We start from the raw sequence: 17,459 nt of genomic DNA, 5'->3' as shown, positions 1-17,459 counted from the left end.
GTCGTCTTCCCCTGGTCCCACTTCCCTGTAACAGCTCGGTGTGCTGCCATCTTCAGGGCTGAAGTGGAAGTGTTACAAAGCCATCAGGGCGAAAAGTCACTGTTAGTTGGCTCATAGTCCACACACAATCTCTCCAATTGAGACCTAATGTACAGAATACCTTGTTATTAAAGAGTTCTTCAGCCTTACTCCTGGAGAACAACAGTCCTGCAAAGTTTATTTCCAACCTGCTCCAGCTTGTGATACTCAAGCGATCCTGGAGAGCTTGGTTAGTTGGTTCAGGTGCGTTTGATTAGGGTTGGAGCTAAACTCTGCTGGACAAACTTCTCTGAATGGCCTCTTGGACTCAAAGATTCTTGAGTTCTGAAGAAGAGGACGCATCATTTCTCCATTGCATTCTGAAGCGAAATGAATAGATGAATCAGTTAATAATGGAGAGTCTTATAGTTACTCTAGGATTTGATTGGCTCATTAACGTTTTGTTTAGAGGCATCTGATGTGCCTAAAATGAACACACAAGCACACTTAACACCTCAAATGTGATTTTATGTTCCTCCCACAGGAAGACCATAAAGGTTAAAATTCTTGACCATGAAGAGTATGACAAGCATGCAAACTTCTTCATAGAGCTGCAGGAACCAGAATGGAGGAGGAGGGGATGGACAGGTGAAAGATAGCAAAGAAACGAGACTTTTTCTTTTTCTGCAGCTGCCCTTTATTCTGGCTTCTGTCCTTCACTTCCTCCGCTCCTCCTTCAAAGCTGATCCTCTACTTTCGTTCTACTGTTGCAGTAATGCAGTTTTCCTCCCCTTACTGCTCAATTTCAGTGGATATATCCTCAATATTCTCTCCTGACCAAAAGGTTAAGAGCTCTCTCAGAGAATAGGCATAATTGGCTCTGACTAGACCTTTAATGTGAGGATTCGGTCCTGGACTAAAGCTGTCGGGACCGTTCCTTTAAGCCAGGATGAAACCATAATGACCTGCAGATACATGGGATTTCTGCCAAATTCCAGAGCCTGTGTGATTTCATGGTCTCTGTAACAGAACGATATTGATTCAGCAAAATGATGTTCAAAAAGATGACATCATACTCATTTTTCAAATTTCATAATATTTTGTTTTAGAGCTGTCAATCCAATTAAAACTATAATATAATTAATTACATGTGATTCTCAATATTTTATCTAATTAAAGATTAATCTCCCAAATGAAGGTAATTTAAGATAACATTTATTTGTGACAGACAAAAACATTATAAAAGGCATTAGGAGTCAATGTATTTTTATTTCATCTCCACCCATTCATCCCAATCCAGTCAGTTGTCAATCAGAGTCTGTCAGTCTGTTGAAGTGGTACTTTATGAATTGCTGTATTTGTAGGAAATGTCCCTAAAATGACATTTATGAACAGGTCTGGAGATGTTTATTCCATTATTATTATTATTATTTTAGTCAGTCACACTGTTAGTATGATCTTTTTTTTTTTTAATTAATACTTTTTGTCCAGCAAGGACTTAAATTGATCAAAACTGGCAGTTTACATTACATTATTATTTTAAAAAATGTTTTAATCTTTTAAAAGAATCTTAAAAATAAAATAAAATTCTGTTTTCAACATTGATAATAATAAATGTTTTTTGAACATCAAATCAGCATCATGTAACACTAAAGATTGAAGTAATAATGCTGAAAATTCAGTTTTATCATCACAGGAATGCATTCAATTTTTAAATATATCGAAATAGATAAACTGATAAATGCAGCCTTGGTGAGATTCTTTTTTAATTTATTTTTAAGAACATTATTTTCAATAGTAACTGTATAGATTATAATGGATGTATTCAGATGTCCAAAATTTAAAAACAAAATCCCCCATTTATCAATGTTGGATGATTTCCATCAGTTTTTGTTGAAATTACGCTTCAATTTCAGAGACAATCTCTAAGCCCCATCAGTCCCACCTGGAGTCAGCTAAATTTATCAACACAATCTTATTGCACACTGTCCCTGTCTGTGTTACTGTGATGGTTCATTCATAATCATTTTGTTCTTTCTTTATCTCTTTTTTTTCCTTTTCTTTTTTGTCCTGTGTCTCTCTCATTTGTCTACATCAGCTATGTTGCTGCATGAATGTGGTAAGCTGTCTCTTTTTTCCCCCTGCTCTTTATATCTGTAAATCACTTTAAACAATGTCATCTCATCACATGATTATGATCATGCAAATGTTTATTTATTACTATATTTAAGCTGTTTGTTCACATTTAGAAGATTATCACTATCCATGCTGCAAAGGCCATCATTTTCCATGCTGGTGGTTCTTCTATGCCAATTATGCTGGTTAATGCTGTTTTGTTGCTGGTCAAGCTAAATTTTACCACATGCTGGTCTTTACAGCAAGGACATGCAATATGTTGTGATATACTTGGACTAATTTCTCATTGTCTCCATCTTTATCACTTCTGGTCACCAAGTAAAGCTTTTAATTTCAGCCAATAACAATTTCATATCTTCACTAAAACCAGACCATTAAACATGAATCGAACAACGAGTGAGTTCATTTGTGCTATGTTTTTATGATTTTAGGTGGATTCGTGAAGACAGGTACGGTAATACATCACTGGAATTGCTTAGCTAACTCTTTACCAGCTACTTAAGCTAACTTGCATTGCTAACAATGTGAATGAATTTGCAGTCATAGATTTAATCCTTTCTATGATAATCTTTTCTTTGATAGATAAGCAGCTTTATGGTAAGAGATTTTACTTTTCACCCAAGCTGAGAGCTAAATATAACATTGGGTGTGTTTGGTAACTGGTTTGCTTGATGTTGAGCTAGAGCCTTTGTTTGTCACGCTGCTTAAACATGTAGTTTAGGCCTGCTTGCTTAAATAGGCCCAGAGACAGATACTAAGTGTCTAATTTGCTTTGTTTTCTTTCCTGTTGAGTAACCTTTACAGCAGAATAATAGCTCACATGACCAGTCCAGTAGACTATAAACTATCTATTAGACTAGATTTTAGCTTTTACATCATGGCTGTGTCTGAAAATAATGACTATAATGTTTATATCTCAGTAGAAATTGGGCAAAAAAATAAATAAATATTGAATTGCTCAAAATGTATTGTAAATAAATTATATATGTATAAATAGTGCGTACGGCGTATTCAGACCCCCTTAAATTGTTTACTCTTTGTTATATTGCAGTCATTTGCTAAAATCATTTAAGATACAAAAATCTAATTAATGTACACACAGCACCCCTTATTGACAAAGAAAACACAGAATTGCTGACATTTTTTGCAGATTTATTAAAAAAATAAAATAAAAACTTATATCACATGATCCTGAGTATTCAGACCCTTTGCTCAGTATTTAGTAGAAGTACTCTTTTGATTTAATACAGCCATGAGTATTTTTGGGAAAGAGGCTAAAAGTTTTCCACACCTGGTTTTGGGGATCCTCTGCCATTCCCCCTTGCAGATCCCCTCCAGTTCTGTCAGGTTGGATGGTAGACGTTGGTGGACAGACATTTTTAGGTCTCTCCAAAGATGTTTTGGTAATTGGGTTTAAGTCAGGGCTCTGGCTGGGCCATTCAAGAACAGTCACATAGTTGTTGTGAAGCCACTCCTTCATTATTTTAGCTGTGTGTTTAGGGTCGTTGTCTTGTTGGAAGGTGAACCTTTGGCCCAGTCTGAGGTCTTGAGCACTTTGGAGAAGGTTTTCGTCCAGGATATTCCTGTACTTGGCCGCATTCATCTTTCCCTAGATTACAACCGGTCATCATGACCCTGCAGCTGAAAAACTCCCCCACAGCATGATGCTGCCACCACCATGCTTCACTGTTGGGGCTGTATTGGACGTGATGAGCAGTGCCTGGTTTTCTCCACACATACTGCTTAGAATTAAGGCCAAAAAGTTCTATTTTGGTCTCGTCAGACCAGAGAATCTTATTTCTCACCATCTTGGAGTCCTTCAGATGTTTTTTTTAGCAAACTTTTTTGTGTCTTGCACTGAGGAGAGGCTTCCGTTGTGCCACTCTGCCATAAAGCCCCGACTGGTGGAGGGTTGCAGTGAAGGGTGACTTTCTACAACTTTCTCCCAACTGCATCTCTGGAGCTCATCCACAGTGACCTTTGGGCTCTTCTTTACCTCTCTCACCAAGGCTCTTCTCCACCTGATAGCTCAGTTTGGCCGGACAGCCAGCTCTAGGAAGGGTTCTGGTCGTCCCAAACGTCTTCCATTTAAGGATTATGGAGGCCACTGTGCTTTTAGGAACCTTAAGTGCAGCAGACATTTTTTTTAACCTTTGCCAGATCGGTGCCTTGCAACAATTCTGGCTCTTTAGGCAGTTCCTTTGACCTCATGAATCTCATTTGCTCTGACATGCGCTCTGAGCTGTAAGGTCTTATATAGACAAGTGTGTGGCTTTCTTAATCAAGTCCAGACAGCTGGGCTCAAAAGAAGGTGTAGAACCATCTCAAGGATGATCAGAAGAAATGGACAGCACCCGAGTTAAATATATCATATATAAATGTCAAATATCATATATAAATATAAATATATAAATGTGTCACAGCAAAGGGTCTTAATATTAGGACCATTTGATAATTTTTAGTTTTTCTTTTATAATAAATCTGCAAAAATGTCAACAATTCAATATGGCTGTGTTTCTGTCAATATGGGATGCTGTGATTACATTAATGAGAAAAAATTAACTTAAATGATTTTAGCAAATGGCTGCAATATAACAAAGATTGTAAAAATGAAGGGGGTCTGATTAATTATTGTAACAACTGTATGTAATGAATAATTTCATATCTTTATAATTAGAAAATATTGTTATAAATTGTAAAAATAATTAAAATGTTTTTTATTTTTTTATTGGAATAAATAATTTATCAAATTTATATTTTACAACTGTGTTCAATAATAATGACATTGCTTATATTTCTCTGTACAAACTGAATTATAAGTGGGCAAATCCAAATTTGACAATTTGATTATATAAATAAATAATAGCATTTAAAAGGTAATTAATTAATAAATATAATATAAAATATAATTTATAATTTATAAGTAATTTCATTTGATAAATAATAATTTATAATTTACTTTGGTAACCACTCCATCAGACATTTTTTTATTTTTATAACCAATTGCCAATTTATTTTCTTTCTAAATATGTTTTCAAACACAGTCCATGTCTCAGTTTCACTTTATTTTTAGGGTCCCTTAAATAAGTAACGTTGCACCTACATGGCTAACTCTCATTAGTGTGTTAACAGAGTATTAGTATGCTGAGTGTTACCTGCATGTCTCTAATAAAAACTAAACCCGTTTACTTCATTTTCTCAAACTTACCTGTGTTCTCAATTTAAACATAATTACGGCCTTATTTTCAAGTTGTGTACTCAGCACTAATTTATAAAGTTACGTTTTTTTGCTGTTGCAGTGCTCTAAACCTCCTGGAATTGTTTTACTTGTGAAATGCTACGTTTGCTGCATGCAACATAAAGTTTCACAATAGACATTGTGTGGCGGGCAATAGCATTGGCATATTCCCAAAGGCAAATGGGCTGGTTCCTGACGAGAATACATAGCTAGTCCGCTTTAAGCTGACGCAGCTGTTTGCGTAACATTCTTGTCAAACTCGCTCAACTGTATCAGCACGCATTGATTCATCAAACACTATTATTTCACTTTGAATATTGTGTCAAAGGAGTGTCTGCTACGGGAGAATTTCACCACAGAGAGAACAGTGCATCCTAAACATATGAGTCAGAAGAATGAAATGAATGCCATTCAGGCGAGGTGTGGTTTATTTCACATATATTGGAGGTTGACGTCATGTTGATGTGTCATGACATGTTATACACCATCTAAAAGAGTTTTAAACAACTGCTCTCTAATAATTATTATATATAATTATAGCATTCATTATCTTAATTATTAATTTGTAGCCATCATGACCCATTTCACCTTTTTTGACCTTCATTAATTGATTAGGAAATTGCACTTTTAATTTTTTTTAAATAATTTTATATAGATATTAATATATTTAAAAATATACACATTATACACAATTATACACTCTAAAAAGTGCTGGGTTAAAAACAACCCAAGAAAATGGACAAACCCAGAAATTGGGTTGTTTATATGGGTCCAGTTACTGGGATCAAACAACCCAATTTCTGGGTTTGTCCATTTTCAACCCAACTTGGGTTGTTTTTAACCCAGCACTTTTAGAGTGTATATTCCAGTATGATTTATTAAATCTCATTTAGCACATTGAATTGAAGTACTGTGACTGATTATATAATATAATAATTGTATAGTATATATAATTAAAATAGATAATATATACTTACATATATTCCAACCACTTCTGTCTTATTTCTCCGAGGGGAGGTCTATGGACGGGTAAATGTATGTTTTTTCCAGATCTTTCGATCAAATGGACAAACTAAGCTTGCGCAATTTACATATGAATTTGCTCAGAGGCAAATGTAAAAACACGTTTGTGGAGAGCAGCAGCTTTGATTTCTGCTCTGATAGCTGAAAGACGACAGAGTGCGTATTAGAAATCATGAATGGTGAGAGAACATTGTGCCTGGTACATTTTTCCATTTTTCCTCTTGGAAAAAATGGTGTCTCCAGCCGACAAAAAGTTTAAATCCCGACTGGCTAGCGTGCTTCCCATAATGTTTAAGCCTTAGGTCTTTAGGCAGAGCATAGGGGGTCATTTCCAACTGTTCAAATGCGTTTTGGACTACCTCTGGTTTTAGACCCCATTTACAATGTATTTAGCATCATCCACTTGTGATCTGATCTACTGCCTTTAGCTTTTAGGGCCCTATTTTAACGATCTGAGTGCATGGTCTGAAGCGCATGACACTTAGGGCGTGTCCAAATCCACTTTTGCTAGTTTAATGAAGGAAAAATGGTTGGCGTGCCAGGTGCATAGCCCAAAAGGGTTATACCTAGTCTCTTAGCGAGTCATGGGTGTGTGTTGGGCGTAACGTGCAATAAACCAATCAGTCTAATCTCCCATTCCATTTAAAAGCCAGTTGCACTTGCACCATGATGGAATTTGCGAGCAGAAAGACTGAAAGCTTCTCCGAAGAGGAATCTTTTATTTTTCAGTCCAGCAGCCATATCACCCTGTAGCCCAAGACTGGTTTCCCAATTAAACTAAACAGGGTTGAGCCTGGTTACTACCTGGACGGGAGACCTCCTGGGAAAAATAAATAGCTGCTGGAAGAGGTGTTAGTGAGGCCAGCAAGGGGTGCTCACCCTGTTGTCTGTGTGGGTCCTAACGCCTTCAGAAAAAGAGTAGGGGTGTAACCCTGGCATCCTGGCCAAATTTGGCCATTGGCCTCTGTCCATCATGACTTCCCTATCGTCCCCAAATACTGATTTGATGCATCACCTTGTCTCCTCTCCACCAATAAGAGGGTGTGTGGTGGGGGTTCTGGTGCAATATAATGCTGCCGTTTCGTCATCCAGGTGGATGCTGCATATTGGTGGTTGTTGAGGAAATTCCCGCCATCTATATGTAAAGTGCTTTCAGTACCCAGAAAAGCACTATATAAATGTAACAATATTATTATTATTATTAGATAAAAATGTATGTGTGCGTCCCTGTGTGCATAATAATCAGTGTGTGTCTATTGTGCACCGCCTCTAGGCATGTATTACTTATGCGCCCTTTAAAGAACACAAAAAATACTGCGCTGTTAACTTCAGACCAGGTTTTTGTTGGTCAATGATGCTGTGGATGCCTCAAAAGCAACACGCCAATAATGCGTATGAACACACCTTGTTTTCAGACCAGCACGACCATGGGCGCACAGATGGCCGTCAATGCATTTGCTATTTAAACAACGTTGTGCTGGATGTGAGAACGATAACTGCGTCGGGCTCAAAACTAGCAAAAAACACCTGGCTTCGCATTGCGGGGGCTGTATGATACACTCAAAAAATGTATTGGTTGAATTTACTTTAAAAAGCATGGTCAAGTGGTTCCACACAACTATATTTAGAAAGTTTTACAAATAACAATTTAGTTATATGAACAAGAGAATGTCAAGAAAAGCTGACAAAATTTCTTCAAGTAATGCAAACCATTTGAATTTGTCACTGTTACATAATATTCATATGTGTAGTTTACTTAATAATGTTTTGTTACATTTATAAAAGATTATTATGTTAGGTGAACACATTTATCAATTTAATTTATCTTATTAAATTAAATACATTTTAATTTGCAACTAATACTGTTCTACTATAGCCTAGAAATCTAGACGCACACTAGCGGCAACAAATCTAATCTGCCGCGAGTGTCGTCTAGCAACTCTCAATACCCAGCTGAGCTGTAATCGCCAAACTATTGCCGGGCCAATCACATTGTGTATAGAGTCGGTGGGCGGGGCTTAACATAATGACGGCTGAGTTGCGCTTGCGTGCTTCTAGTAAATACAGAAACTGGCGAACGGCGGTATTTCGAATCAGCTTTGACCGCGACTCTGGAAGACTTGGAGTTAAGCTTTCTCTGAGAAAAGAACAAAGAACGGCACTGAAGTCATTCTTAAAAAGGGAAGATGTGTTCGGAGTTTAGCCGACCGGATACGGCGAAAGTTTAATCTATCAACTAGCTCTGTTTCACCTTCGTTGCTCTGGTTGGTGTAGCGCTATCCTATCGCGTGCAGAGGGAGTTTGAAAGACAACCGTTTATCCCGCCCCTCGGATTGAGCCCTGTCTATGGTGAGTTTCCAGACCAAACATCTTGATGTGGGTCTGGTTTGTCAGGCTAGTTCTGCAAGTGAATGTTTAAAAACAAAATTTTAAAATAATTTAATTGAGGGCAGGACATCCATCCAATTAATGTGTTTGTATGAGTGTCCGCAACCTAAACACAGGCACCACTCTTTTGCATTATGGTAACCATAATTACAGAAACTCCTATATCCAACATAGCTGAACATTAAACACTAACATACACTAACAAAATCTTTCCTTTTACTGAAAAGCACATAAAATAACATTTTAATCCCTAAATTTACTCTCCTAATACAGTCCCTTGCAAAGCATGCTGGGAACAGATCCACCGGCCAGTTTGTTAGTTTCACTCAGCAAAATGTTGACCGAACAAACACTTATGTAAAGCTGCCAATACTCATTTTTAGTAGAAACAACTCAGTACACTAAAGTTAATTTAGTTAAATTAGTTTTTTAAGTATTGTGAAAAAGTATGATTTGAGTGCAACTAACAACAGTGCAAGTTAATTATTTTTTTGAGTGGGCCATTAGTGTTTTAAGGACTGTTCCTCTGGTACATGTGTAATCATTGTTTATGGTTCATTAAATAATCATGAAAAACACTATTTAAACCATTTCCAATACAGATATATAAAGCTTATTTGGGTTTTACATAATTATCTTTAAAATACAGGATGTTTCTTTTCAGTTTTTGTTTTTAGTTTTTTTTTTAGAGTTTATACACTATGTACATTATAATAATCTGTCAAATAGGCTGCTCTGTTCTCTCACTTGATAAATGAAATTTTCATAATCTGCTTTATAAAGCTTTATTTAGTTGTGCACCATTTTAGATAAAGCTCCGTCTATCTGTTAGCATCTGTGCTAACACTGTTCAGTCCATGTGCTTGGGCTCATCAGGCAGGGATGTGTACCGGAAAGTACAGGGTAGAGACAAGCCAATCCCCTCCACCATTATCAGCATCACAGGTATCCATTTCATCTCCTGTTCATCCCTTTCTCTTCCTTTTAAGTCATTCTCCCTTGTGTCACTATAAATGTGTGATCTCATTGTGTGTGCATGTATGTGATAAAGCAATTGTGAGGATGAAATCAGTTCAACTGTTTAATTTCCTCCTTAGTGTTCACTCAAATGCAAAAGCTATAGTGCTTACTTTACAGGTTTGGAATGAGGTGATTGATGCTTAATGCATGCATTTAATCACATTATAAGTGTTTTGAATCAATGCAATACACTGATTGACTTGGAAGTTGTCTTTTTGTGTTATCGTAAAGGGATTGTTCACCCAGAAAGGAAAAATTCTTTCATCATTTACTCACCCCCATGTCGTTCCAAACCCATAAAACCATTCAAAACAGTTTAGATGTTTAGAATATAAGATATTTATAATAATACCTGAGAGGTTTCTGTCCCTCCTAAAAAAAGGCATTCAGTTCATAAAGGCATTGTAAAATAAATCCATATGAACCAACCGATTTAATTCAAGTCTTGTAAAGAGATACAATTGCTTTATATGATGAACAGATTTAATGTAGGGTAAGTTTGTTTACCGTAATATAAGGGCGAGTAAATTAGGACAGAACTTTTATTTTTAAGTAAACTATCTCTTTAAAAGGAATAGTTCACCCCAAATTTTAAAAATAAATCATCTTAATGTATTTCCAACCTTTTTTTTCTCATCCTAGCCATTCATTTTCCTTGTATATAAAGCAGAAAGTCGGACATTCTGCCAAAAATAATCTCCTTAGTGGGTTGGAGCAACATGGGAGTGACAACATTTCTTGAAATATCCTTTATCAGTTATACATCCGTCTGTTCAGATCAGTAACATTGCTTGGTATACTATATTTTTAAACCATCCAAAAGGCCTACACTTTAAAAAAAAAAAAAAATCAAGTCCAGATTGACAGCATTGCATTCTCATGCTTCTAAACAAACACAGCATAGCTCACGTTACAGATGTTATGACTTTATTTAAACCCTGCAACTGGTGTAATAGTAATCTGCCTCTTCACTGTAAATGTGTGGTTTTATAAGGAGTGCACGTGTGAGCAAAGCCGATTAACTCAAAAACTTTATGGATCTATGCATGAAAGACTCACCATCTTGTTTTGTTCCTTTCCATCAAATTTCCTCTACCTCTTTTTGCTCTGTCTATCTCTCTCAGAGGACGGGGAAGAGGAGACCCTGACTAAAAAAGAAAAGGATGAGAGGCGTATTGCTGAGATGGGCCGTCCGACATTGGGCGAACATGTTAAAATTGAAGTAATCATTGAGGAGTCCTATGAGTTTAAGGTACATTTACTGCTCATGGAAAAATACATTCAGACACCCTTCAATGTCCAGACACTCACGCAGACACACGCATATACTATAAGGTCAAGTGATGACATTTAAAGCACGAATGAGGGTTTAGAAACCCTTCAAAATGAATAAGAGGATGACAGAGCATCTGGACATGAGCGATGGTATCCTGTCCTGCTGAAGTAGCCCCAGCTGGAGACGTTTCAACCTTTAATTGCTCCTCAGATACAGCAGACACGGGCAGAGCTATTACCGCAACCTTTCTGAGTGCCTGTCACTTTATACATGTTAACAGTGTCCATTTTCCATCTCTAGTTCACCTCTCCAGTTCGCTTCTGTGTGCGTCAGAGGGTTTATTCATTTTCATCCTCTCCGTGAGATTAATTTTCTTTGACTCGAGCAAAATGATTCCCTTGTATCCTGAAGATTTGATTGAACTGCACAAAATGATGTTCTGCTGGTGTGATACTGACTATAACCTTCATAATTGAATGACGATGATGCCCTGACAAATCAGTTTCGCAGTGTTGTAATGGATAAGATTTTGTGTTCAGGCTGACAGGTTTATCGGTGGCTGCACTACAGGAAAACCTTTATTGGAAATCTTTTTCTTAATCTAAGAAATCTGCTGAATTATTAACTTTGTGACTTTAACCCTCACCCTATCCTAGCATCCAGTAGCAAATCCTTCCCTTGTGGCTCAAAATGACCCAAATTATACTTTTTTTTGTCCAGAAAGCGTATATAATTTCATTTGGATAATATTTGTTCTATATTTTAATATTGCTAATAATAGATTATTTTAATATTTATATTTTTCAAGCATTTTTGGGAGTTTTTTTATATTTGATATACCTTAAAATTACTAGATTTGATCATTAAATAATATACTTTATGCACATTCATCAAGAATGTGCTTAAAGTATATTATTTATTGATCAAATAATTGATTCTTTTCTTCACTGTGGCGCCAGGCAGGTTTCAGGTCCTGCGTCACGTTGTTTAAATAGCAAATTTAAACAACGTTTCCGCGTTGCTATTGTGAGGAAACTGAAAAAGACTGTTTAATGCCAAAAACTGAACGCTTCTCTGGCGATGAAACGGATCTGCTCGTGCTCGAGTTTAAAGCTACACTGTGTGATATTTTCCCCCATCTAGCGGTGTAAAGGTATATGACCATCCAGGGAATAATAGTTTCTGTTCCTCTCAATTCTGATTTCGTTTTAACTCCTACTGTGGCCGATTTAGTCCAAGATTAACATGGGAATCCCCCTCTTCACATTCAACACGGTGCCATCGAGTGTTAAAACGCGAAAGGCAAAGCTTGAATTTACGGGTATGTCCCTCTTTGGCTAATGTACTTTCAAGATGGAGGGGCAACATGGCGACCGGCATTCAAACCCCTCACCCGTATGTATTTTCAATGGCATATTATAAACTTACGAGAATACTTTATTACTTGAAAGAAGTAAATATACATTAATGAGCACATATATTTTTGAAAGAACTAAGTGTTTTTAGCTAAAAAATAAACTAAAAAAGTAGCTTTAAAGCGCGCACCACCTACGGAACAAGACGGATTCCACCAAAGCTCCTGTGCATATCACATGTAGGCATTTTTATATTTATATACACGATAATAATCTTTTGCATTTAAATCCTTTAATTAATCATATTTAAAAATGTTTGTGTGCTGCTGTGCATCCCTGTGTGTGTACTAAGCAGTGTACGTGCGTTGTGCACCCATAGGCACATATTACTAAGGCACTCTTTAAATAACAAAAGAAAATATTGTGCAGTTGACTTTATGCTACGTTCCAGGCAGGTTTTTGAGCCTGTAATGCCACGTTTCAGGCAACCCATAACCCATGTTTTTCCAAACTTTTGTGAAAGTGCACTGGAACGATAGTCAAACCCGTGACTTCCCACCCGTGAACTTGTACTCGATCTATGTATTCCCAGTTACTGAAAACTTGCTAACGCTAGAAAAGCTGCTGATAATGCATAACATTTGCTGATAAATAACATTAACGCATTAATCTTAAGATTAGATTATTATCGTGTACATAAATATAAAAATGCCTGTATGTCATATGCCCAGGGAGCTTTCCTCGTCGGAGAAGCGTTCATTTTTTCCACTTGCAAAATCCGCCATGTAAATAATAAATCCACTATGGCATGGGCGCAACTGGCTTTTAAAGAGAATGGGAGACGAGACTCTCATTGGTTTATTGCACATTATGCCCAAAACACACACGCCGTTACTCATTAAGAAAATAGGGACAAACCTTTTGGACCATGCAGCTGGCCTTAATTTAAAAAATGTATAAGGAAAGGTTGAAATGGACATCAACTAAGATAAATACATGGTGTAGAAGTGTTGTTTTTTAATTAGTTCATGTTAACTAATGTTAATAAATCCATTTAACCTTTCAAGTATTGTTAACCTATAGTTGTAATGATTTTAACCCCCCTTCCAGAGCACAGTCGACAAACTTATAAAGAAAACCAACTTGGCCCTTTTGGTTGGGACCAACAGTTGGAGAGACCAGTTTGTAGAAGCCATCACTGTCAGCTCAGGTAAGCCACTGAGATAACGTCTTATACATACTTCAAAAACAATCATTACACATGCAAGACTTAACTTGACAGATTTGACAGTCAGAATGCTAGAAAACTCTAAAAGGCTTATAGTAATTGCTTCTCAATCACTGCACTAACTTTGCCACATGTCTTTAATTAGCGCACCATTGCAATTTAAAATGTGTTGGAGCTGAATGCCTGTAGCCAGAGAGAAATGCATGTGAGTGTTTCATCAATTAAAATGACACTCCAGAGGGGTGCCGGAGAGAGAAGATATAATCATAATTTGCTTTTTCATCCTGAGCAGACAGCTCTTAGTATTACATTGGAGTTCCCAAGAACCAGTTTGGCATCTTAATAGTAGCAAACATACTGTTCTATTATAATGTCTTGATCAATTCTTGTCTTCATAATCTTTTAACTGTAATCTTACCAAGCCCTTTGTCACAACCAAATTAAAAACCAGGGATAAAATCAAAACTTATCTTACTTTTTTTCTTTTTACGCCTTTATTTATTCGGAAACGTGTCACATTATGAAAGTAAACTGGGATGCGAATGTTGAAGTTTTATTTATGTGCATTGTAGATATTTTTAACATCCACAAATTTGGATAAAAATATTGAATTTTTTACTCTTAACTTCAGAGTCAGGAACAATAGAAGGCAATTCTGTATCAAAAACATAATTATTTTGTAAAATATTTAAATGTTTTAATTATACAGTATTTACGGTTTTAACTCTAATAAGTATTACTATTTAATATTATAGATTTTTCACACCATATACAAATATTTTTTTTCAAGAAATGTTAAGTTTAGTTGTGCAAAAGTTGTGTTCTTGAAAGCAACTGAATTTAACAGGGAGAAAGACATCAATGTTTCTTATACGTTTTTTGTTGTGTTTTTTTTACCCAGAATTCTTCAACCATCAGTCAAGCTTATTGCGAGCATGACCAAACACAAGGCAGCGCCAGTCTTTCCTCTAAAATGTCAAGGCCTTTTGCTTTCACCCTCCGTCCGCTCAGTTTTTGAAGTGTCTTTCGTCATGTAGCACAGCGTATTAATAAGGAATGTGTGGACGCAAAGCTCTGTGTCTTTTGCCACACACGCACATGCAGTCAGACGCATACACAAACACTCATTCTGACAGGCTTGACTGAAGCTGACAGAGCTTGTTAGTGCAGCCTGAGCCAAGAGGAGAGAGAGAGAGAGAAAGAGAGAGAGAGGGAGATCATAATCTAAATTCCTGGGGAATATTTCTCATAATTAGACATTAGGCAGTTTATAGAGAGCTGCCTCACTCTGCACTGCAGTGCTCCGGCTGTGACACAAGAACTTCCTTTGTCATGATGAAATGACACTGTATTATGTAAAATAATCATTGATATTTTTACTAAGATAGAGTTGCTTTCACTTAAATTCTTGCACACCTAAATTTAGTAATTTTACAAGATTAAAGGAACTGTATATAATAAATATATTTCAATTAATCATAAAATGGCCCTGACATGTCACTAGACATTTAAAAATTATGGTAATTTCAAATGATTATTTCAATGACAACAGTAGTCCGGCCAGGAAATTGTCATTTAAAAGTTGTTGTTGCAGCCCTCAGCTGATGTTGATGTTGACATGTTGTGTTTTGGCCTGAAGCTCCACCCTACACCTCTCAACCAATCACAAAGTCAGTAGTGTTTCGGCATCCGGGTTGCCAGATCTGCTCTAGTTACCACAGCTGCAGATCTACAAATGTTCCTGCTGATCCTGCAGCCTATCTGGCAACCTCGAGTCAGGGGGAGGGGAAGGGGGGATACACCGCTCTACAGTCATTTGAAAGTGATTGCAGTACCAGTTTTGGCCACAATCTTATATTTCCTTTAAATGTAACAACAACAACAAAAAGATTAGTATACACTGTAAAAAATGATTTAGAAAAAAAGTTACCTGGTTGCCTTAAAATTTTGAGTTCATTGAAATTACATTTTTGAGTTAATACAATGAACATTTTTTGCGATTCGTCAACCTTTATTAAAATATTATTAAAAGATTTTGTAAGCATATTGGGTAATTGTGTGTTTTTTAGTTCTGATGATGCAGTGAAACATGCCAAATAGTGCTATTTTCATGATTTACCAAAAATGTTTATGTGGTTCAGTTTCAATAATAATTTGAGTTTCCATTTATTAAACAAATGTCCTTCATTGTATCAACTCAAATGTTTAATTTCAATAAACTCAAAATTTTAAGGCAACCAGGTTACTTACTTTTTTTAGTTAAACCAACAAAAACCAACAATATTTTTTTACAGTGTAGTAACAGTTAAATTTATATTGTGCAAAAAAACTATAATAGTAAATCATATATTCTTAAATATTTAAAGGCACAATATGTAAGTATTGTATTCAAATATCCCAAAACCACTAGAACAATGTTATATATTTTGTTGACTTGTGTACTTACATTATCCCAAATGTTTCCAAGAATGTTTAAATCCAGAGAAATAAGCCATTTTATCCAAGACACGGTGTCTGTGCATCTCCTATCAATGACATCATACCTGCGTTACCCTTGATTTTATTTTGTAATAACCATGACACCAAGTACGCTCTAATATATTATGCGTTTTATTAGACAGGTAAGCTGTTTGGATACATTCATCGATATAGCTCAACACAATTAGTCTTATTGTTTAAATCTTGTTTTCTTGATGTACCGTGAGTATCATGTTTTACCGTGCCTAATATCGATCTAGCTCACTGCAGTGTGCAACAAGTGTCTCATAGTAGCCGCCGAGTGAATGCACCGTGTAGCATTATAACAAATTTTAAAGGAAGTGTATGTAAGATTGTGGCCAAAACTGGTACAGCAATCATGATCCCCTCTCCCCCTCCCCCCCGACTCGAGCTTGCCAGATAGGCTACAGGATCCAGCAGGAACATTTGTAGCTGCAGCTGTGGTAACTTGGGTAGATCTGGCAACCCGGATGCCGAAACACTACTGACTCCGTGATTGGTCGATAGGTGTAGGGTGGAGCTTTAGGCCAAAACACAGCATTTCAACGTCAACATCAGTTGAGGGCTGCAACAAAACCTTTTAAATGACAATGTCTTGGCCGGACTACTGTTGTCAGGGATATAAGTATTTGAAATTAACATAATTTCTTAATGTCTAGGGACGTATCAGGGCCATTTTATGATTAATTGAAATACATTTCTTAAATACAGTTTCTTTAACACAATTGTATCTAATATGATAAAACAGTGCTGCGTTACCACACATAAGAATGAGCTAAAGAAGAGGAAGAGGCGACTAACAATAAAAGCTCTGTGAAATCAAGCCGTCATTAAGCTACACCTTTGTTTTGAATAAGCGACCTCTAGTGGCGAGAAATTACATATTGTGGCTTTAAAAAAACGTTAAAATGTAAAATAATAATTGTCTTTATTCTAAAAATTCAAAATGCATTTTATACATGTAAATATAGAAAAATACATTTATATATGTTAAACAAATGTAAATATTGAATTATAAATTTAACTTAATTTAAACATAATAATTATTGTGTTTTTATGTTTTTATTTATTAATGAAAAGTATAATTTATAATGCATTATAATCCATTACGCCTATGGAAAGTCCCCACAATTCACAAAAACCTAACGTGTGTGTGTGTGTGTGTGTGTGTGTGTGTGTGTGTGTGTGTGTGTGTGTGTGTGTGTGTGTGTGTGTGTGTGTGTGTGTGTGTGTGTGTGTGTGTGTATCCTTGTTTATATTACATTGTGGGGACCAAAT

General features: G+C 36.3%; 2 protein-coding genes across 4 annotated transcripts in view; one reads left to right on the top strand and one right to left on the bottom strand.

Moving 5' to 3' along the window:
* tmem178a (transmembrane protein 178a) overlaps positions 1-17,459 on the bottom strand; it is an 89,441-nt gene that overhangs the window by 53,638 nt on the left and 18,344 nt on the right. The window lies entirely within an intron of this gene.
* The window catches only part of slc8a1a (solute carrier family 8 member 1a), a 52,520-nt gene that overhangs the window by 32,580 nt on the left and 2,481 nt on the right, over positions 1-17,459 (top strand). For both annotated transcript variants that reach the window (XM_067431770.1, XM_067431771.1), the window contains exons 4-9: positions 2,117-2,137; positions 2,586-2,603; positions 2,737-2,751; positions 9,680-9,748; positions 10,948-11,075; positions 13,565-13,664. In XM_067431770.1, coding sequence (XP_067287871.1) covers positions 2,117-2,137; positions 2,586-2,603; positions 2,737-2,751; positions 9,680-9,748; positions 10,948-11,075; positions 13,565-13,664 — 351 coding nt within the window. The remainder of the gene's footprint in view (positions 1-2,116; positions 2,138-2,585; positions 2,604-2,736; positions 2,752-9,679; positions 9,749-10,947; positions 11,076-13,564; positions 13,665-17,459) is intronic.

The sequence above is a fragment of the Pseudorasbora parva genome, chromosome 22 (assembly GCF_024679245.1).
Source record: "Pseudorasbora parva isolate DD20220531a chromosome 22, ASM2467924v1, whole genome shotgun sequence".
Lineage (NCBI taxonomy): Eukaryota > Metazoa > Chordata > Actinopteri > Cypriniformes > Gobionidae > Pseudorasbora > Pseudorasbora parva.
This window is presented reverse-complemented; position numbering and strand designations above follow the sequence as displayed.